At 38.5% G+C, this 24,117-nt stretch overlaps 1 protein-coding gene across 1 annotated transcript in view; it reads right to left on the reverse strand.

Moving 5' to 3' along the window:
• LOC131219201 (uncharacterized) overlaps positions 1-20,453 on the reverse strand; it is a 33,497-nt gene extending 13,044 nt beyond the window's left edge. Inside the window, exons 1-3 of the mRNA XM_058214211.1 lie at positions 20,043-20,453; positions 16,950-17,188; positions 13,620-14,460 (exon numbers count right to left, since the gene is read on the reverse strand). Of these exons, the coding sequence (XP_058070194.1) occupies positions 13,620-14,460; positions 16,950-17,177 (1,069 nt within the window). The 5' untranslated portion in view covers positions 17,178-17,188; positions 20,043-20,453. The remainder of the gene's footprint in view (positions 1-13,619; positions 14,461-16,949; positions 17,189-20,042) is intronic.
• Positions 20,454-24,117: the final 3,664 nt, after the last annotated feature.

Below are 24,117 nucleotides of genomic sequence, written 5' to 3' on the forward strand. Positions count from 1 at the left end.
GTGACACATCATATAGCCACAGGAAGTGCTATCAGAATATTCTACAGCCACCGAAAGTGTTGTCAGAATGTCCTCCCACCACCGGAAGTTTTGCTGCATAATACAACAGCAACTGAGAATAATACATCCTTGACAACCACCAAGAATGCCAATGGCCTAAATCCCAACCGCCACAGTCATCGAAAGTACAACAGCTTCTCCCAGTCTCTAAAATCATTACAAGCTTGGCATGTATGATATACATGCTCCAGCTTGGGGGCTAGTGTTAAGTACACAGCTTTGTGTGTACGTACAGAACACCATACTGGTGGTGTACACTGTTTTGTGTCTACATGCAGAGCACCATACTAGTGGTGTATATCTCTTGGTTATCTTCTGCTCATTGTCAACTTGTTTTGATTGAAATGATAATTATCTCATTATCCCTTTGCAATCAGATGATTATCTCATTCCACTGGAGTTTAACAACAACCATTAATGGAAATGCTGGCTCCAAATAGGTAGGACAAGGCCATGAGCATGATTATGAAATGTCAAAAAAACTCCATATGGTTAGCATTTCCTCTGGAGCACATCAAAATGGCCATTCTACAAAAATCATTACCCTTACAAGCTAACATTCAAATATCCTCATTAAAAGGCATGTAATCCCGCATGATTGTACAGCGCAGGCCCCATACACAGCTCCAAATGTGCCAAATTGCCAACAAGACACATGTGGAACATTTGAACCATCCTCGCCAGGACGGCCACATCATGTAGATGCCTTAGCCCATGAATCAAGCAGGCTCACTCATCCTGCAGGCCACATTTTGTATAACAAAATGGACAGCTCGACCAAGTTTCCTTGCTGTCCATTTGTTTCGTACACACTGGCCACATGATCAGTTGACAAGCATGAGTTTTGGGCAACGACATTTAACGGTGTGGCCCAGCCAATAGAAGCCTCGGATGTTTCCCACATGATCTAACTTCACACATGTGGAGCATATGCCTGGGCTATACAAACCTGAGGCATTATAATAAACCTCTCCTCTTTAATTTCTACCCTTATCCGGTGTTTTAAATATCGACGATATCAGCCGATATATCCCACAATATATCTTGTATCCCACCTGTGCGATATGAAACGCACAACTAGTGGGATATATCCCACACGTTCGATCCGGTGAGCATTTTTATTTTCGATTCTTTTTTTTTTAAATTCTATAAATCATGTTAAATCAGTGTCAAATTGTTACAAATCCATGATTCTTCCTGTTTTGGATTAGAAGCTTCGCTTTCGAGATTTGGAGGACACGGGCCGAGTTGCGGAAATTTGAGAAAAAAAATCCAACTTCTCACAAAATAGTTGCAATCAGTGTTTTAAGTATCGATGATATCAGCCGATATATCCCACGATATATCTTATATCCTACCTGTGCAATACGAAACGCACAAGTAGTGGGATATATCCAACATGTTCGATCCAGTGAGCATTTTCGATCATCTTTATATATATATATATATATATATATATATATATATATATATATATATATATATATCATGTTAAATCAATGTCAAATTGTTACAAATCCATGATTTTTCATGTTTTGCATGAAAAATCATGCATTGGGAGCTTTAATTTTGAGATTTAGAGGAGATTGGCCAAGTTCCGGAAAATTAAAAAAAATCAAAATTTCTCAATTTCTCACAAATCAATTGCAATCTTTGTGTCCAAACATAAAATCAAACATGTATGTAACCTGATCTAGTGATTCTTCTTTTGCTTTTGAATGTATTGCTTGTATTTCCACACATCTTCTTACATTTATAAATTATATGAATAGACTTTGAATATACTTGCATCAATTCAATTAGATAGCTCATAGATTAGGACCCTATACAAAGAAAACGTATTATGTGCACTTGTTTTTTGTAATGTTTTGATTTATGTGTGTGTTGATGTCTTTTTTAACAATCACAGAAGTTTCATTGAAAATTTTGACCAATTTCCCAACGTTTCCTCATGTTTCCAACAACAACAATACATTACGCGATACGACCGACATATCCCATGCAATAACCGATACGTATTCGTATCCCAAGGGTGCGATATGTAATGCGATACCGATATTTCGAACAATGGTTGCAATCATTGTGTCCAAACATAAAAAACCAAACATGTATGTAATCTAATCTAATGATTCTTCTTCTGTTTTTGAATGTATTGCTTGTGTTTCCACATTAAATTGATAAATTATATGAATAGACTTTGAATATACTTAGATTAAGACCCCATACAAAGAAAACCTATCATGTGCACTTGTTTTTTTGTAATGTTTTGGTTTTTAAGTGTATTGATGTCTTTGTTAACAATCATTGAAGTTTCATTGAAAAAGTCGACCAATTTCCAAATGTTTCCCTGTGTTTCCAACAACAACGATACATTATGCGATACAACCGATATATCCCATACGATAACCGATACGTATCTGTATCCCAATGGTGAGAAACATAACGCGATACCAATATTTCGAACACTGCTCTTAACATCCCAATGAAGCCAGGACTTCATGCACTGAATACAAGAATCAAATAGTACAAAACCAATACAGACACCCAAGAGCCTGCACACTAAGATCAAGGCATTTGTTCTTGTGATATCACTTACCCAACAGGGGCAGGAATCGAAGAATTCTGTCACATTGTCAGTGTCACCATGACTACACAATAAGTTAGTTCAGTTCATCTCTAAGCCACCCATATTGGCAGGAACCTTCTATCAATGGTGTTTCGCTCACATCAGCACCAACCTTTCTTCCTACAAACCTACTGCACAATCCAACCAAGAACACCTTTACCTCAATCAATTTTGTACTGTTTGTTATTATACCACTTCTTACCAAATTATTAAGATTTTATAGATATAATGACGAAAGAGTTGATTCCATACTTTCACTAAGATGATTTTTGATAAACAATTATTTTATGAACAACAGAAACAATTATAAAAGCCACTCTTGACTCTCTTCTTAGCAAGAGAATCAGCTATGACAATTAATAAAATGTTCATTGAGCATCACTTGCTCAACCAAGAACCTAAAAACGACTCCAATTCTCGCACCTACTCTTACACTGTACGAAAGCCTAGCCTTCGCTCTATGTAGCCCATGAAAATAGCTTAAATTGCATGTAGCATATGGTACACACTACATAGCCTATGCCACACACAACATAGCATCCACGGTGAAATCAATTAATGTTTTCAACAATTTGTTACATTTTGCTTTTCAATAGAGACTGGTTAATGTTTTCAATGATTTTACTGAAATGATATAAGAAAGTATAAAATCAGTGGTGTAAGATAAATGGGTGGAAGAAAGAAGTCCTAAGCAGCAGGGAGGAGGAAGCTGTAAACATGTTGAATGAGATTCAAAAACTGGACGTTAAGAAAGAATCAACAGGTTTGTCGGAAGAAGAGAGGGCTTGGAGGGAGATCCATTCAGCCAAATATAATGCTAGAAGGAGGGAAGAAGAAATTAAATGGAGAGAGTGATCAAGAGCTCCACGGCTTAAAGAGGACAATAAGAATACAAAGTTCTTTCATGCTATGGCTAGTGCAAAAGCAAGGGTTAATAGAATCGAATCGGTGGTGGTAGGGAAAGAAAGGTTGGAAGGGAAGAATAAAGTTTGTGCCGAAATAGTAGACTTTTACCAGAAGTTACTATCAAGGGAAGCTTGGTTTTAGCCTAAGATTGAAAACCTGGACTTCGAGTCCATATCGCCAGAGGCAAAATCTCTTGAAAAAGAATTTTCTAAGGAAGAAATGGTGGATGCAATTGAAGAGTTAAAGAAAAGGTGCTTGGCTCAGATGGGTTTCTGATACTCTTCTAGCAGAAATTTTGGGATTTGGTTAAAGGCGAGGTCATTGGTTTTATTAACAAATTTTATGTAATGGGTTCTTTGCCCCTAGAGTGTGGTCCTACTGTCATTGCGTTAATCCCAAAAAAGGAAGGCATGGAAAGCTTGATTATGGACCAATAAGCTTATTAGGAGGAAGATTCCGTCAAAGCTACTAGCCACAAGATTTAAAGTGAGGTCATCTCAAAATCAAGGGGCCTTTATTGGGGGAAGACAAATTATGGATAATGCTCTAGTGGCGCATGAATGTATAGATATACATAATAGAAGCGGAAGGAAAGGAGTGGTGTGCAAGCTAGATATAGAGAAAGCATACGATCATGTCGACTGGGGCTTCTTGGATTATATGCTGGGTTGGCTAGGGTGTGGAAGGAGATGCCAAGCATGGATGCGGATGTGTCACAGCTCCAAAGTACTCCATTTTGATAAATGGCTCCCCAAATGGTTTTTCCTCTAAATCTAGGGTGCGGCAAGGGGATCCATTATCTCCATATCTCTTTGTAGTGGTAATGGAACACTTGACAAGATGATAGAGAGAGGGGCGACAGAAGATCTCGTGCATGGCTTCAAAATAGATAACTCTCACTTTTAAATAACTCAATTGCAATGTGCGGATGATACGCTGTAATTATGTTAAGCTGATGTGGATATGGTGGAAAATTTGCGGATGATTGTGGTTTGTTTTGAAGTGGTGTCCGGGCTAAAGATAAATATCGGTAAAAGCGAGTTATTAGGTGTTGGTATCTCGATGGCTGTCGTGGCTTCTTTTGCATCACTATTTGGATGCAAGGAAAGATCCTTTCCGACCACGTATCTCGAGTTACAATTGTGTATAGAAAAGTCTCCCAACAGGCTTGGGACAGAGTCATTGAAAGATTTGAAAATAAATTATTGCAGTGTAGAAGCAGATATTTGTCATTAGGGAGAAGGATAACTATGATTAAGGCGGCTATGTCCAATCTTCCAATTTACTTTATGTCCTTATTTATATGTCCAAAGTCAGTATCCGCTAAATTGGAGAAAATCAAGAGGCGCTTCTTTTGGAAATGTATGGAAGATAAGAAACAGTTCCATCTCATGAAATGAGGAGATGTAAGCACGACGGAGTCAAGGGGATGTAGGGTTGAGAAGTTTGGAGGTGGTTAACAAAGCTTTGCTAGGAAAATGGGTATGGAGATTTGGGGATTTATAGAGGGAGGTAGTTGGGAGCAGTGTTCGAAATATCGATACTATCGGCCGATATTATCGGTATTGCAGTCCAGCAATACAATATCCTTCGAAAGAGACCAAAAAGTTTTTTGTTTTTTTTTTAAAAGGCCAAATATCGTTCGAGATAGCATCATTATTCAGAAAAAAAAAAAAAAAAAAACCAGATGATGGATTTCAATACCTGTAGAAGAGATCGCCATGATCGGAAGCTTCTATTTGGTGGGTCATTCGAATCGAAGCGTCGCCTGTATGTTACTGCAAATAAAATCTCCAATTTTGAAGAGAAATCTGTCGAAATCCTCACCGATACTTGAGATGTGGGAGAAATTTTACGGTTCCGGCCTTCCGGAACCCTCTCTGCTTAAAAAAAGGAGTGCTCGAGCCCTTTTTAAGGAAATGGGGTACCGTACCGCACACGACTGAGCTGGTATGTCGACGTCACAAAGTTCTGTGGGTCCCACCATGAGGTATGTGTTATATCCAGACCGTTCGTCCATTTGGCGACTTCGTAAGGCTTGAGCCGAAAAATAAGACAAATCCAAATATCAAGTGGACCACGCTGCAAACGGCAGTGGGAGATTGAATGTCTACCATTGAAACCCTTTTGGGGGTCACAGAAGTTTTGGATCAATATAATATTTATTTTTCCTCTTCATCCAGGTCTGTGTGACCAAATTAATAGATTGGATGGAAAATAAACATTATGGTGGGCCCTACGAATGTTTTAACAGTGAGAATCAGTCCCCATTGTCATTTGTGGTGTGGTCCACTTGCGCTTTGGATATAACTCATTTTTTATTTCATGATCTAAAATGATTTCTCCAAATGCATGAACGGTGTAGATATAATAAATATATTATTGTGGGGCCATGTAACATTGAAACGTTCGTACAACTCAAGCTTGAGTAGCGTCAGTGCCAGACGCGGATTTCCTGTTAAAGCCTGTCAAAGGAAGTTCCTTCTATTGAAACCTTAGGTGCGGCCTACTATGATGTTTGCGAGGAATCCACTCCGTCCATCTGTTTTGTGAGATCATTTTAGGACATGGGGTCAAAAATGAGCAGGATCTGATACTCAAGTGCGCCGAAAACGTGAGGATTGAACGTTAACACTTGAAATATTCGTGGGGCCATAGAGGTTTTGAATCAGACTAATATTTATATTTTCAATTCATCCCAGTAGGAATGACATTATGAATGGTATGGATGGCATGTAAACATCACTGTCGACCCCAGGGAGGTTTCAACGGTAAGAATTTCCCTACCCACCTTTTCCCTTAGTGCGGCCCACTTTAGTCTTGGATCCTACTCACTTTTGCTCTCAAGTTCTAAAATGAGCTCAAAAAACGGATGGACGTGTTGGATTTCTTACAAACATCACAATGGGCTCCACCTAGGTTTCGAGTGCAAGAACATTGCAGGAAATCTGCAACCCTCACCGCCTGTATTCCGAGGGTGGTGGGAAGAGGATCACGTAGTGATCAGTGTACTTTGTAAACTTTGTGGGGCCCACTATAATTCATGCATTTTATCCACTCCGTCCATCCATTTTACCAAATAATTTTATGGTTTTAGCCTAAAAATGAAGCATATCCAAAGCTCAAGTGGACCACACCATAGAAAACGCTGCAAATTAAACATTTACCGTTAACAAATCCTTGGGGGTCAAAGAAGTTTTGGATCAAGCTGATATTTGTTCTTTTCCTTCGTCCATGTCTTTGTGATCTTATGAATAGGTTAGATGAAAAATAAACATCAATGTAGGTCCTAGGAAGGTTTCAATGGTGGAAATCATTATTCCTACTGTTTCGTGTGCCCCATTTGAGCTTTGGATATGTTTCAAATTTGTGCTCAACCCCTAGAATGAGCTAGAAAAATGGATGGACGACGTGGATAAACCATGTACATTCATGATGGGCCCAACAGAGTTTATTCAACACTATAAGAGCGTATTTAAGTGCGAAACTTTTGTGGCCCACTAATGGTCAATCACCATTGTTTCCTATGGTATGGTCTACTTGATTATTGGATCTACTTTATTTTTTGGATAATATCTTGAAATGATATGGAAAAATGGATGGACGGGGTGGATACTGAATATAGTTGTATTAGTTTAATCGAACAACGCATAACTTAGGACCCTATACAAAGGAAACCTTTTATGTGCACTTATTTTTAGAGACTTCATGATTTAAAAATGTGTATTAAGGTCTTTTTTAATAATCCCTGAAGTTTCATTGAAAAATTCAACCATTTTCCCAATATTTCCTCATGTTCCCCAAAAAGTGCGATAGATTACACAATACAAACAATATATCCCGTGCAATAACCAATACGTATCTGTATCCCAAGGGTGCAATACATTGCGTGACACCGATATTTCGAACACTAGTTGGGAGGAAGTACAGGTCGATCCTAGGGGATGGTGGATGCAGTCCTCGTCACTTTATAGATCTTCCTACCTGTGGAAACTGATAAACTCGATAAAAAGCAAGGTATGGGTAGGGGTGGGTCTCTCCTTGAGAAATGGGCAAAAGATTATGCTTTGGGATTTTATATGGGTGGGGGAGCAAAAATTGGGGGAAATATTTCCTAGGTTAGCAAGGCTATCAAGAGAAGAGGGGATTTTAGTAGCTAGTTGTTATTCCATGTAAGGAGAGGAATTAATATAGGCTCCGTCGTGCAGAAGAAATCTAAACGATGATGAATATAAGGAATTTGTTAATTTGTTGAACATTTTATCTAAGGTGAAGCCGATAATTTCATAGCAGGATTCGATGGTATGCTAAAAAGAGCAGTTAAGGAAATTCTCAGTTAGGTCTTTCTTCAAATTGCTTAGCAGGAGTCAATCGACTATGGGGATTTCTCCAACTGCTTCAATATGGTATTATGGGGCTCCTCCGAAGGTGGCAGCATGGTTAGTGGGAGGTAACAAGGTGTTCATGGTGGACAATCTCTGTAAAAGAAACATGATTCTCACAAATGTAAGTATCTTGTGATTCAAGATGAGGAATTAGTGGATAATTTCTCCATCCATTGTCACTTTGCTCACCGGGTGTGGATAAAATGTTTTCATCTTTTCTGAATATTGTGGGTTTAGCCAAAATCTATTGGGAATTTCTTAACGATATGGCACGGGGGAGGCGGGTCGAGTAAGGCAAGCTCGAAAGTTTGGTATTTATGTCTTCTAGCGGGTATTTGGTCTATATGATTGGAGAGGAATAATCGTTGGTTTAGGAATCGTGAGGGGCGTGTTAAGGACATGTTCAGTTAAGCAAAGTCAATGGTGGTTGAATGGCTTAAAGCCTCGAAGGCAGCTGTCCATCTTCCTGATTCTTGGGCTGCTTTGTAGTTGCTTCTTGTTGCTCGTTGTATAGTGTTCTCTTAAAAATTTTGGCTGTGGCCAGGTTTTATTATATGAAATACACCGTTTAAAAAAAGAAGAAGAAAGTCTTAGATCAATTCCATTGCGATTTTTAAGCTTCATATTAACTTGCCCTATTTTTCCTATTACTTTAATTTAAAGTTCAAAAGTAACTTATAGCGTACGCTACTCGCTACATAGCTTATGCATAAAGCTTCAAAGGGGGGAACATTACACTACACGTTATTTGCTATTTAAAATCACTGCACTCACTTCATGCAACCAAGCTGCTACCATATCAACATCTAAGTAATATAACTAAAGAAGAGGCATACATAACAAAGATGGCCAAGGAAACATGAGGTGAAACTAATCGCTAAATAATTCAAGGCCAATCCTCAATAAATTACAAACAAAGAATAGCATGCTTGGCCACCTTGACCACAATCTTGTAATCACCTCGGCCCCCATGTTCCTTTGGAATCCAGCAATTGCATTCCTTAAATGATATGTCATTGGGTCTGACACAAGAGGCTTCGTGCTGGCAAAGAGGGTATAGACTTATAGTACCAAGACAGAATCTCACCTGATATCTGGATACTGCTCAAGCTCACATCAAATCCAACACAATTTCTACAGGCATGCAAACATCTAAGATATGGGTTAATTTTAGGAGCCATCCTCTAATAGTTAAAAATATCCACCTTATCCATGTAACTAGGGAAAATCACATGTCAGACGTGCAATGAACAAGTTGAAATGTCATGCTCTCTCCCTCCCTCCCTCCAACCCTCCCTCCTTCAGGTCACCGATTCCATAATAAAATACTTAACTAAAAGAAAAGAGAAAGAAATTATTATTTCTATTGTTTTAGACCATTTATGTTTTTCAAGATACACCTTTTCTATATTTATTTGTCTAGATTACAGAGGTTACAACAAAACAAAGGGTTCAAATCAAATGCTATCTCTTTTGCAAGCCATTTTCAAATAGAAAATAATGAATGAATGATATAGAACCAGTGTTTTCAGTAGCGCCCATAGCGTCAGTAGTGTACGCTACGTAGCGTAACATAGCGATTTCGCTACGTAGCATTACAAATAGCGTTTTTCCCTTGTAGTGTGCACTACAGGGGTCGTAGCGTACGCTACGGATATGTAGCGTGTAGCGCAGGTAGCGTACACTAATTGTTTGGTATTTTATTTTATTTTTTGTTTTTTCAGTGCAGGATACAGTGGTGAACTCACACCACAAGCCAAACTTAAGTTAAAAAACAAAAAACCTAATTCTAAAGGGCTTCCACCCCCAAACCGCAGCAGCCGACGCAGCTGCTCTCCCCACCCTTCCATTTGGAGACCCAAAATCTTCTCACAGAGCCAATCCAACGCTGCCGACGCTGCTTCTCTCCCCACCCTTCAATGCTGTGGTCGAAAGTCAGCTGCCAGGCGCAAACCGACGCTCTTGACGTTACTCCTCTCCCCACTTTTCAATCGTGAGTTGGAAAAACTACTTCCAGATGCAAACCGATCACTGTGGAGCTTCAATATTTACAGTTTTCAGCGATTCAATCTCATCTCGAGACAAAAATAGGTACGCTCCTTCCTTTTTTTTTTTGAATTTTTTTGATGTACAATGAAAATAACTTGGTATTTTCAATTTTTTCCTCATTTTTTTCCCTTTTAAAATGCTAGTTACTGTCGGATTGTTGTTCTTTATACTTTTTTTCTGTGGTATGGCCCACGTGGGCCCCACTGAGGTGCGTGAAGGGGTGGGATATGCATTATTTTCTATGGTGTGGCACACGTGGGGCCCACTGAGGTGCGTGAAGGGGTGGGATGTGCATTATTTTCTATGGTGTGGCCCAGGTGGGGCCCACTGAAGTGCATGAAGGGGTGGATTTGCATTATTTTCTATGGTGGGCCCACTGTGGTGTGCGTATGAGTGTAAGTGGTGTGCGTATGTTTATTTTTGTGATTCACTGATTTATCTGTGACGTGTTTTTTTTTTGATCAAGTAGTGAACTAAAGAGAGAAGAATGTTTGAAGAAAAAGAGAGAGAGAGAGAGATTTTGCATGGAAATATGTGGCTGATAATCCACTTGGACAATCTCATAGAAATTATGTGTTATGCAAATTTTGCAGTCAAAGATGTACGGGAGGCGTGACTCACCTAAAGCATCATTTGGCCGGAACCCACAATGGGATAAAGCCGTGCCCAAAAGTGACGGAAGAAGCCAAGGAGGAGTATAGAAAGGCTTTAAAGGAATATCATGATGGAAAAAATAAAAGAAATGAGGTGTTTTGAGATATTGGGAGAGGGGGATCGACATATCTTTCTGGTTCTGGCTCTGCAAGTGATAGCGCTAGTGTGGGTAATGATGCTTTCATTGGCAGCCAACTTCGTAGTGGATCTTCTGGTAATCAACCAACGGCAAGAGCAAGGGGTCCTATGGATCAATTTGTTAGTAGTGAGCAACATCAATCCACATTGAAGAAGAAGGAAGAAAGAAAAGAAATATGCAGGGTGATAGGAAGATTTTTTTTGGGAATGCTTTGTCATTCAACCTGTGTAATAGCCCATCCTTTTCAGCATTGTGTGAGGCTATTAGCAAGTTTGGACCGGGATTGAAGCCACCATCCATGCATGAGATGAGAACATTAATACTAAAAGAGGAGGTTGCTAATACTAATAGTTTAATGAAAGCATACAAAGCTTCCTGGAAAACTTATGGATGTTCAATTATGTCTGATAGTTGGACGGATGGAAAGAATAGAAGCATCATTAATTTTTTGATTAATTCTCCGATCGGAACAATGTTTTACAAGTCTATTGATGCTTCAAATTCAATAAAAGATGGGAATTTGTTATTCAAATATCTTGATGAAATTGTGGAAGAAATTGGGGAAGAAAATGTGGTCCAGGTTATCACGGATAACCATTCAAGCTATGTAAGTGCTAGGAAGAAGTTGATGGATAAGAGGAAAAGGATATATTGGACTCCGTGTGCTGCACATTGCATAGATCTGATGTTGGAGGATATTGGAAAAATGAAAATATATTCTGAAACGCTTGAAAAGGTAAGGACAGTGACCAAGTTCATTTATGGGCATGGAAATGTATTGAGCATGATGAGAAACTTCACGAATAACCATGAGCTTCTACGGCTGGCAGTAACACGCTTTGCAACATCATACCTCACCCTTCGAAGTATTTACAAGCAAAAGAATGGTCTTATAGCCATGTTTGCATCGGAACAATGGTGCTCATGTTCTTGGGCTAAAAAACCTAAAGGAATAAAGGTACGGGCTATTATAATGTTTGATCCGAAGTTTTGGCCTCATGTTGCCTTGTGTGTTAAGAGCACCATGCCATTGGTAAGCGTTTTAAGAGAAGTAGATTCGGAAGAGAGGCCAATAATGGGGTTCATTTATGAATTGATGGACTCAGCGAAGGAGAAAATTGCATTTAATTGCAAAGATGTAAAAAAGAGATATGTTCCATTTTGGAACAAAATAGATGAAAGATGGACTCCTCAGCTTCATCGTCCTCTACATGCAGCCGGGTACTATGAAAGATGGACTCCTCAGCTTCATCGTCCTCTACATGCAGCCAGGTACTATTTGAATCCTCAAATACGGTACTTCGATAACTTCTCTACACACCCTGAGATAAAAAGGGGGTTGTTTGAGTGTATGGATAGGATGATCCCCCGTGAAGAGCATGTCGATGCTGATATTCAGTTGGATGAATATGACAAGAGAAGAGGGGATTTTGGCTCTCGCCTTGCACTCGAAACCATGACAAAGCGTTCCCCAGGTAATTTATAATTTTATATTTTGATATTTTCATTGTTATGTAAATTATATTTTTATAATTGGTGAAAGTATTTAATTAATTTATAAATTATAATTAATTTATGTAGCTGATTGGTGGGAACGCTTTGGAGATAGAACTCCACAGCTTACGAAGTTTGCAGTACGAGTTTTAAGCCTCACATGCAGTGCTTCTGGCTGTGAGAGAAATTGGAGTACTTTTGAGCAGGTGACTTTTGTACCATTTAATATTCTAAATTGGCTAATTTTTATTTAGTAGATTAGCAAGTCTTTGATAATTGACTGACATAGATCATCACATGATCAGATCCGCACAAAGAAGAGAAATCGACTAGAGCAACAAAAACTCAACTCTCTAGTATATGTGATGTATAATATGAAACTGAGAGAAAGAAGCATGAAGAGAAGGGCGGCAATGGATCCAATATTGGTGGACCACATTGAATCAGATGATGAATGGATTGTTGAGAAAAAAGGCCCTGTTCTCCCAACTGATCCATCATGGCTCGAAGATCAAAATATGGCCTTTGATATTAGTGCCATTACAACTATTGCGGAGTCTGATGATCCAGTTGACAGCAATGCACCATCAACATCTAATATTTCCAAAGGAGTTTGCCCCCCACCTTCCTCAAAGAAAAGGAAGGCAACTACTTCTTTAAGTAAGTGTTTATAGTTATAGACTAAGTTACATGAACATTTTTAACAAAGAAAGTAAAAGACCAATGAATCTCTCTTCTTTCTTTTTTTTTAATGTGTAGGTGGTCACATGGGAAGATTTCTTACTCCTATAAGAGAGGAAGGAGATATAGGAACGAGTGTTCATGGTGTGGATGATGTACATGCGGATGTAGATATTGATGCTGATGATGAAATGCCTAGACCTGGTGACGAAGTGAATGAGGATGATGACAACGACGATGACCTATTAGATATAGATGACCTTTAGAGTTTACACACTAGAGTCTAGAGACTAATTATTGAGAATTTGAGATGTTGATTTTAAGGAATGTGACATTTGTATTGTACTTAATGCTCTTAACTTTGGGATTTTTATTTTGAAGAATGTGACATTTATATATTTTGCTTTTTTCTTACTATTTAATATTTATCATATATATATATATATTAAAATTTAAAAATAGAAGTATTGTGTAGCTTACACTACACGCTACGCTATTTCGCTACACACTACGGAGGGTTGAACGCTACGCAACATGCTACCACTATTTAAAACACTAAATAGAACAAACATGAAGTAAATTCTCCACCTTCCCTACCATGAAGCATAAGACAAGGAATTCTTACCAGCTTCAAGACAGTAGGATAGCTGTTCATGTTTAGTCCCATTCTCTCCATGCAAAAAGTTTGAGAAACTACTGCAATCTTCACTTTTCTGGTTATCCTGCAATGAATCATTTGACCGACCAAAAATACCTAAATTCTGTACTGAAGGCACTTGTTTCCCTTGAGTCTCTGCACGGTGGCACATGAAGCCTAGAAAACTGACTGAAGCTGAAGCTTCTGCTTCCTCACTGCACATTCCTTGGATGGGTTTATTCAAGTCTGCCACACAGTGGATGTGGCCACCATGCAAATGTGAATTCGGTCTCCAATCATCTACCTTGTAACTAGGATCCCCACCACTGCCAAGAGACAGGTTCACATCACTCTCATGTTCAACGCCACATTGTCCACTGGGAGAATGCATTGCAGCCAAAGGCAACTCACGACCCTTTTCCTCTTGGATTGCTTCCCCATCTTCACTGAAAATGTAATCAGTGGCCGGAAGTTGTAGGTCAAATGTTCTCGTAACCTTCTTGAGTTTGGAGTCCAGCAATTCATTGTCCTTTGCATTAACTCTGTTTTTTGTTGGACTTAAGCCTGTATGCATTTGGATATCCTTTGCAAAGTTGAGCGGAGATTGTTTGTTGTCAGCGCCCAACAAAGATGGCCAGCTGCAACTGAACTTTGCCCCTGGTAAGGTAGGCATTTTCCATATGTTTTGGGTATCTCCAAATGGTATTTGAGATGAAAATGGATCTGGTTGTGATGTCTCAAATAGTGCAGAATATTTGTTCAGTTCTTTATTATGAAGCTCATTCATCAAATCCCTTTGTATTCTATAAAGACGGTGTAATTCATGTACCTGGATCACAAGAAAGTTCAATGTAGATCTCTCAAAATAATAATAATAATAATAATAATGAGGAAGAATAAGTTTAATATAGTCATACAAAACAAACAAATTTGAAAACTCAAATAGAGTACTTGAACAGTTTGCTGGCTCAATGGCTCAGATCAAACAATAGAAAATAAGTTGATCATAGGGGCAGCAATGGGTTGGATCAGGGTCAGCTTGAGCCCAGCCAATTTACTAAACAGGATAAGGATTTTGGCGAAAACCTGACCTGCTACCCATTACCCGAAGGTCCAACACAACCCACTTCAAATTCACAAGACCGAGCCCAACTGGACCCAACCCGACTCATTGAATTATAATTGGGTTGGCCTCAATCTGACTGGAATCAAAACTATAAGCCAATATTTTGTTTCGGGTAAAGGGTTGGGATTGATAACCTATATGAGTTGGGTCAGGTCAGGTAAGGTATAACCAGAGCCCAACCAGTTTAGTAAAATGAGCCTCATTTTCTGGCCAGAGCCCAACCTGCTACCCATTTAGCATGGCATGAACCTGGCAAAAGCAGGCTGGGCCAGTTGACCTACAGGCCAACCCTCCTCAATCAATTTAAAAGCCAGTGGAATGCTTGATCACTCAACCAAGTGCTCAAGATTGTACAAAGCTTTTAAGAAACAAGTATTTCATCTCCATTTTGACTTGTACCTGCACCCTCATAGGCCAAGTCCTCTCGAGTGTTTAAACATTGATGAGCTAAGGTAATTGAGTTAGCTTTAAAGTACAAACCACCAAAATGAGAAAGAGAAAAGTAAATTTTTTTATAAAGCTTTTGTTTGGCCAACAAACTATACATATGGGGCTCCCCTTCACCTTGTGGTGACCTATATTGTCAATCTCCCCCACCAGATTATCCTAAACATCTAATTTGGCCGATGTTAAATGTGCACTAGATTATCGTTAAATGCTTCCAATACATCATTAATGGATTATTCTATTTCTTTCCTGTTTCCATATGTGCGCATATGTATGGGTATGGATAACTTATTTAACAAGAAAAGCCTTTTGTCAAAGACATTTCAGAGGGTATTATGTGTAATCGGCATTAATGTGATTGGCCTATGGCTCCCCTGGTTAGAGACTGCGTTAAGTGAGGTTAATAGTGTTGTATTGCATTGAAGGGTGCATGTCAAAATTGATGTATAACGGTCATAATTCACACTAGCAGTTTCATTTAATGAGGTATTATTGTAGATTAGCCGTTTAGGATTTTGATTAGGATGTTTTCAAATTTGTGATCACATATAAAAGATTCTTAAGTATCAAGCCCATGATGGATCTTTTTGAAATTCAAGTTGTTTTGAACTATATGTTTTAAAAAATAGAGTCTTTAGCCTGCAAGCGAAAGGGGAGAATGTTCAAACCATCCATCACAATGGTGTGGCCCACATGCAAGCACTTTTTTTTTTCTGCTTTTCCTCATTTATAAACATGGGCTTAAACTAAATCTAACTTCCACATACTTAATGGGCTAACACTTAAAGAAGGAAGCGTTATGGCTTGGCTTTTATGATGGGAAGAAAACCAAGGCCTACAAATTACGGAAGACCTTGGCCCTCTCCACCAAGCTCAACATTGCATAAGGCTTTCCATCCGTTGCACACACATTGAGAGAGTTTTGGGGAGATTGTGAGCCAAGAAGGGCAATCCACACCATCTAAGGTGAGGGCCATCAATAAAGATCACTTATCATCAGGACTGATCATCCTTAAGTGTTGCCGTGCGTGTCATTGAATCATAGGTACACATTAGATCTATGATATTGGGGTTTCTACTTGATAAACTTGTTTACATACATGTTTCACAATCCTAGATCTGGAACCTAAACTGTCGACTAAGTTCTGATTATGGTTAGTTGGGCTATGCATTTATGAAGGAATGAATCATGTGGTGTGCGATACATGTGTTTGTGATATATTATGAGAATGCCCTTGCAAAACTCTACATGGGACGGGTACAGGCCAGGTGGGCTTCTAGACAGCATGAGCCCAGTCCAACAAATAAATGGCCTGAACTTTAGGCCCAGACAGCACTAGGGCATGACATGCTAGCCAGGGAAAAAGTGAGCCAGACCTGAAGGTCTGAAGGCCTAGCTTGGCCCATTGACAGCCCCAGGTCCCACCAAATCAATGCCTCAGGTTATCAAAGGGCAGGTACCACTTGTAGCACAAGGATTGAAATAGAGGTTTCAAAGTATGAGTTGCATGGGGATCAAAACGGGTATGACTCACCTTGAATCATCCATAATAGTCCTGAACGGGTTGGTATTGGTCCAATTTTATTGCCACACTGATCTGCTGACTCATTTCATGTGGAACTGGACCGATATGAATTGGACCATACCATGTTGTAGAATTGATGGGTCAGAGTAAAAAGGTCATTCCTCACAAGTATTAAAGATTGAATATATCACTCAAACTAAAAAGTGGAACTAAGCAAACCTGATTCCTGAATGTAACTTCATGCTTGAGCATCGTCTTCTTTAGTGCTTCCTTATCATACTCTGATCCATCCATAGGCGTTGATGAGAAATAGTTATAGTATTGGCCACTCTTCAATATTTTCTCTTCGTAAGACAGAGACCAGCTACCATTGTTAGCGTTCAAATTAAGATCCCTCATGGGGTAATATCCAGGCAAGTAGCTCTTGCACTGTACTTTTGTTCCCATTCCTGCAAACTCTGGAAAATCAACAACAAAATTATTAAAACACATTCTTTCAAAGGATTCTGAATACACAAAAATAGAAGCAGATGGATAACAGAAACTTTAGAAATAACAAAATTATATTTAGGGTAAAAGACCTAAAAACTACCTATAACAAGAAGATTTAAGTGAAGAAGCAGAGTATGCTGTTATGAATGCAAGTATTAATGATGATATGTATGGTTCCTTGAGAAAATATATTAAGAGGTAGAATACAATGCTAGGTCGGAAATTTTGTACAGTACCATATAGATTTTCCATTTGTAAAACTGGGGCCTACAAATCCATGCATTGATATAATGGCCCACATTTTGGATGTCTGATGCTTAGCTGCAGGATCCTTGTAACTAGATATCGCTCCCACTTTGAATCCCAGCTTCAGACTCTCACTCCGGCTTTCTACCTATTTATACTTGTTTACATTTTGAAACGGACACTACCCTGCTCCCGCACTCGAATTTGTTCATGCTTTGTGCAACTACTAAGATGCAGCAAAATCCCAACCCTTGGCCCAACAAATAGATGGTTGACAAATAAAATACAGCAATAGTTCAATTGAATCAGTAAAAGGCCAAATAATTTGTAGCTAAGATCTTCCAATATTGGGGATTTTGGTCCATAGGCCATCAAAGGTGAGGCACATCATATCAACAGTTTGGAAAACCAAGCCACGGGCCCCACTATATCAAACTAAAAAGTTCAAGCATACTGAAAATAAAAACTCCCTGCCAAAGCATTACATGATACCTCAAATGACAAATACATGCACATAAATGGGATCCACTAAACGGGGCGAGATCGGTTAGCGCCTGTTTGGTATATGCCCTAAAATGAGTTCATCTCATTTGAACTCATTTCAGTCAATCATAATTATGTATTACAGATCATCTTCTTTACATTAAGGATTAAAAATAATTGTGGACAACCAACAATAATGATCTCTAAAACATAATTATGATTAACTAAAATGGGATGAACTCATTTTCAAATGTCACTGAAACAGGTACTTATCATCTACCATGTGAAGGAAAGCAAAAAAAAAAAACCAAAATTAAAGACGATCCAGCTTGACACTAAAAAGAAACCTTCGTGCAGAGTCCAAGCTCTAGCCATATACAGTCTACATTAACTAAGTGGAGTCTTTAAAGCAGTGCATTCAAAACCCTACTATTTACAGTTTTAGGTATTGTGATTTGGCTCAAAGTCCTGAACTCATTTAGAAGCTTGTAGGCTAAATCATGGATTTAAGTAGCGGACTCTGAGTGCAACTCACCACAGTATTGAAACCGTATGACTAGCCCCGTGACGGTCCACATCAGTAGGTTCACTCCTGTATCAATATGGTGACTTGTTTTATTTCGGACTAAAACCGAAACAACTCAAATGATGTCAAGTTATATCAGATGATACTGCAAACAATGGGCTAAATAACGCATGCATTTACAGCAAAACCATCTCAAAGTTTGTCAGCTCGAGCTCCAACTGTCTGCTATTGCACCATTCAATTGTCATCACGAAACCACTGGTCCACTGTCCACCATAAATCCCCAACCGATTTACTGATGAACCACCATATCCATTTATTATATAGCTAAAGGTGCATTTGGATATTCTGTCTGTTGGTGGCATATGGAATGAGCTTCCACCAAATCTAAAGCGAGACAGGAGATATAGATTCGTGGATGAAAAGTGCGAGAAAGGAAACATCTAATGGTGTACACCCAAATGGGCCCCAACTTCACTTTAATGGGATGAATCACGAACCATAATAGGCATGAATCTCAATACAACGATCTTCAAACAGCTTAAAAACCATAATCATAATAAATTCCATACCCAGCCTATTGGTGCTATTACAAGCTCAAACAGAACTGGCATTAAAAATCAAGCTTGAATAATTTTAAAAAACAGCTCACATGAAGCCCACATTCTTTGAGTGTACTCCTATACTCATCCAATTAGTGCAATGGACTCAACGTTCTCACCATACAACAGAAAACCAATGCATAGGATAGGATATTCACTGATTTTCCAAAACATTGTATCAAAAATAAATAAATAGAACAAATATCGAAACCAATACCAGAGGAGAAATTCTCCCATAATGTTCCAATTCTAAAAATAAATAAAGAAAAAAAAAATATAAAAAAGGAAGAACTCCATCCAGAGTTGCAACATAACCAAAACAAACTCTTCACAGCCGACATGCTGAGGTAGTCCGACAATTTGAACTGTCCATATTCTTTGAAGTACCATGAATAAGCTATGGTCTCATAATCACATTTCAGTGATGCTCCAGACCTTTGATTTCTGGAGTCGAGCATGAGCCGCTGGAAATTTCAATCTACTAAATTCATCTACACATAGTGATGGTAAGGATCATGCATTCGGTGTAAACTGCTTACAGTTTCACTTATACCACAGGACCCAAAACATAGATGGTTTCGATCATCAGACCAGCACAGCATGTGGGCTCACCAATGGCAGATTTTCAAATGCAGGTAAAAGCTGTAAATCAATTACAGCCTGCATTTACAGGAAATTTCAGCATCCAAACAGGCCCTGTAATCCATTTAGCTGCAATCGATTTACCACTTGCAGATTTTACAGCATCCAAACGACCCCTAAATTAAATCCAAAAGCCCCAAAAAAAAAAAAAACAACAACTCATCTAACACCAAAACATTAAAACCCAAATCAAAAAAATGCAAAATCCCATCAAACCCAAAAACAGAAAATTCATAAAAAAGAGGAAACTTTACAAAATCACCCCATACAAAATCCCATCAAACCAAAAAAAAAAAAAAAACATAAAAATGGGGAAATTACCTTTAAACCCTCGCGACGTTCTCAATCATCCCTCAAATCCTCCGTCATTAGAAAAATTCACAGCAGCCCTCGACTCCCTCCCACGATGGCAACCACAGAAACATGCATGAAGTAAACGACCCGTCAAAATAACGCGACGTCGACAAATGGGAAGAAGACAGAGAGCAGGAGGAGACAACTGGGTTTCTCTGAAATGCCATTGAAAAAGCTCAGATGGTAATCAGGTTGAAGAATGGACGGCAGGAATTTCGATCCGCTGGGCCATCTCTCTGGAAGATGAGATATAGAGATCCCAGATAAGAATCTCTCTCCCCGACGAAAACAAACGGGCTTCCAAGAACGGTGACATGGAATTTGTCAACATCGGGTCCTCTCCCTTCCTCTCTCTTCTTTTGAGTCTTCAGAATTTTTTATTGAGCTTTGGATATCTACAACCCTCACTTTTTGTCATATTATAACCCCTTCCTTTTCAGTATTTCTAAATAACTCCTCATTTTTCACTAATGATCATAAAAACCTTTTAGAAATCAGTCTAGGCAGGGTCTCTATGGGCCCACCATCATAATGTATGTTTCTATCCACACCATTCATCCAAAATTTCAAATTATTTTAAGGTATTGATCTAAAAAATGAGGCAAATCCAAGGCTCAAGTGGACCATGCTATCAAAAGTAGCTGTAATAATGACACTTACTATTGAAACCTCCCTAAGGCCTATCATGATGTATATTTGTCATTCAATTTATTCAAAAGGTCATAAAATTTTAGATGAAGGAAAAACAAAATTTTTATATTGATCCAAAACTACTATAGCTTTCAATTTTATTTTATTTTTAATTGTAAGCATTTAATTCCTATTTTGTAGTATACTTGGGCCTTAAATTTACTTTACTTTTTAAAACATATCTTAAAATAATATATAAAAATGGATGAACTAGGAAAATTTCTTTTAGTGAGGTGATAACTCTAAGAAGATAGATTGCGTATCTTTTCTTTCATATCGAGAGAAATATGACTGTGCAAGCTAATTCAAATCCCTATGGTAAAATAGAAAAGAGCCCCATATTCAAAGCCTCATTTTTCCCATTAGCAATCACTTATTTCAATTGAATTTTAAGGGATTCTAACAGCTGCTTGATATCCAGCATCAAAAAGCATAGCTTGTGGGATATTAACACCTCAATATTGTCAGGCTAATTAGCTGAATGTCAATTGGCGCACAATACACCCAATTGCTTGTCGTGAACTTAGATAAAACATAAACATCACAATAGGCCTTACAAAACCTCTTCCTGGATCCAAGTTGGGACAAGATGCCATCCTTCCATCAAAATTGATCATGAAAAAGAGTAGATCATTGGCCATGTGAAATGACATTTTCACCCCTAATTACGTAAAAAGTTAAAAATATCATTTTATTTTAATCTTATAAAACACAAAATAATCAACAATTTAAATCACATACCATGGATGGCCTACCATTAAATGGTTTAAATCATTACATTATGTTGGGACCCACATTATAAGTAATGAAATCTCATATAAAATTATTTAAAAATTTATTATTTAAATAGTGGTAAAATGATTTTTTTTTAAAAATCATGTTTATAAAGTTATGAGTGAAAGCATTATTTCATTTAACAGTTGAGTCAGATAGATGTTATCCTTTAGAGCACTTTATGACCGTATATAAAAAGGGAAGAATTATTTAGTACTACTTCAATTGGAGCTGTTATTTGTCATGCGATAAAAGGAAGGGGGGGTTTATCTCAATAAACTTTTATTTTTTATTATTTCATTTTGGTGGGGATTTATGGGCATTCGAGGAAAAGGATAGGGATGCCATTTTCTAGATTCTGTCCGACCTTCCTTCTGCATTTATGCGCGTGAAATTCTTTGCTGCTTCGCGCGAGTGCATATGTAAAGGGTGAATCTCAGAACACGTGACGAATTATCTCACGTATATAGAATCAGTACCTACAATAAGGTAGGAAGCTTTGTTAAAATATTATCTACAGTGGATAATGACAATCGAACGTTTGATGGGCCTCAGAAGAAACAGGAAAGCGGATATCTACTGTAAATTTCGAATCCATCCGATCGTTAGAATATCTTTGATTCCACAAAAAATGCCTAGGCGTTGATTTGTACCTTTTTCACGGCCAGGATATTGTACACGTGTGTAATTTTACCACGTACGTAGCGCTTCTCGGTTCAATCTGTAAGCGCGAAGATCACTCTCGAATTTCTTTTGCCAAAGTAGAAACAAAAAAGTATATGAAAGAGAAGTCGACCTGCCTTTACCGTAGCAAAGCAACAAACTCCCAAATCTCCCAGGAGTACTGTAAACATACAGCCGGAAGTACCTTACCTTGTAATCCAACCATACGTTTCTCATCAATATATCACCTTTTCAAAACATCCTTACTGTTAATATGGTGTTTCTTAAAGCATATATCACATGAAGGAAAAAAAACAATGACAGGTACATTCATTACCTTTTGCATGCATGTAAGTTGTTTCAGACGGTCGGTTTTCAATTCATTTTGGTGGTGTGTCATATCTGACCGTAGGATCAAATTACTTCTATCAAATAAAATCTTTATTGTTTTTTTATCGTTTCCATGGAATAGATTTCCTTCTCAATATCAATTTATCGGGATATTTGTGGCTGGATGGAAAATTAGCGTAACTCCCGCTGTATGTGAACAGTTCTCTACCTGCCGTCTCGATGCTCCAAAGCTAGTCTTTTAAGTAATCTCCAGGCCACTCGCGCGGAGAGAAGTTGAAGAGGTGAATCGCGCTACACGTACCCATATAGGAGACTTGTGCGAGATCAGGGCTAATCATCCGCTCAGGCCTACCTCTAGCACGCTCTCGCGCATATATGAGGCTATTTCAACGATCAAGGGCCACACTCCATTTAAGAAAGTAAACGGTTGGAACGAAAACTAGCAAAGGCATATATTCAACGTATTTGCGAGGTGTATTTGATGAGTGGACCAGCAAGGTTTTGAAGAAGGCGCATTTGCATCGGCCCCACCTGGTGGATGGCCCGGATCTTACACGCATGTGAATATTAAGTAGACCAGATTTCTTTTAGGTTCGAATCGCACGGCTGTTTCGTACATCGCGTATGTACCTAATTGTAACCTCTCGAGGTGGCTACCGCTAATCGAGCACCACGTGGATAAAACTTTCATCAGATCCATCCCGTTCATCAGGTACGCTGCCTAATGCACACTCTCCAAAAAAAAAAATTCAAGATCATCCAAAACTCATGGACACCACACCATAGGAAACAGTTGGGATGAGACGTCCACCATTAACCTACTGTGATGTTTATATGCCATCCAATCCATTAATCTGGTGTGCCTCATCAAATTGAAAGGATTAGCTGAAATTTCCAGTATTCTAAAGCTCACGTGGGCCATGCCACGAGAATTTAGTGATTTCTGTAAATAACTTTAAACTGTGTAAGTTTTGAATTAGCCTTATTTTTTAAGATCAAGCTAAACAAAGGGTGGTCTACCTTACGGACGGAGTGGATTTTAGGTAAGTTAACTGATTTCACCATGTTAGAGAAATTTACCCCGTTTAGGTACTGCCCGCAAGAGTATCCCTTTAAATTTTGGTGATTTTGTAACAGTGGAACTGGGAGAACCGGAACATGATATAGCCATCTCTATAGACAATATTTGGTAGGTCCATATATCGATCAGAACCTTCCAAATAGTGGACCCTACTTTAGATGGAAAATAGATTCAAGTATAGGCATTGGTTTAATTATTTTACAAATCTCTTTGCTGTCCTTATAATAAACGGTATAGACAAAATTACTTGATAGTAAAGATTAGATGATAAAGAAAAATGAATGATGAATTGTCTTATTGATATGATTTTCGGTATTTTGATCTGGTATGATTTGGCCCATCAGGTGGACAGTTCCGATTTACCCGTACCAGGCCGCGTTACTATGTAAAGACAGCCTTACCATAATTTTATTCCATGTGGCTCTACCTGCACCATCTCCTTCTGTACATTTTTCTCAATGGAGTGAAAGAGGGAGGAGCGGG

The sequence above is a fragment of the Magnolia sinica genome, chromosome 11 (genome assembly GCF_029962835.1).
Source record: "Magnolia sinica isolate HGM2019 chromosome 11, MsV1, whole genome shotgun sequence".
NCBI lineage: Eukaryota > Viridiplantae > Streptophyta > Magnoliopsida > Magnoliales > Magnoliaceae > Magnolia > Magnolia sinica.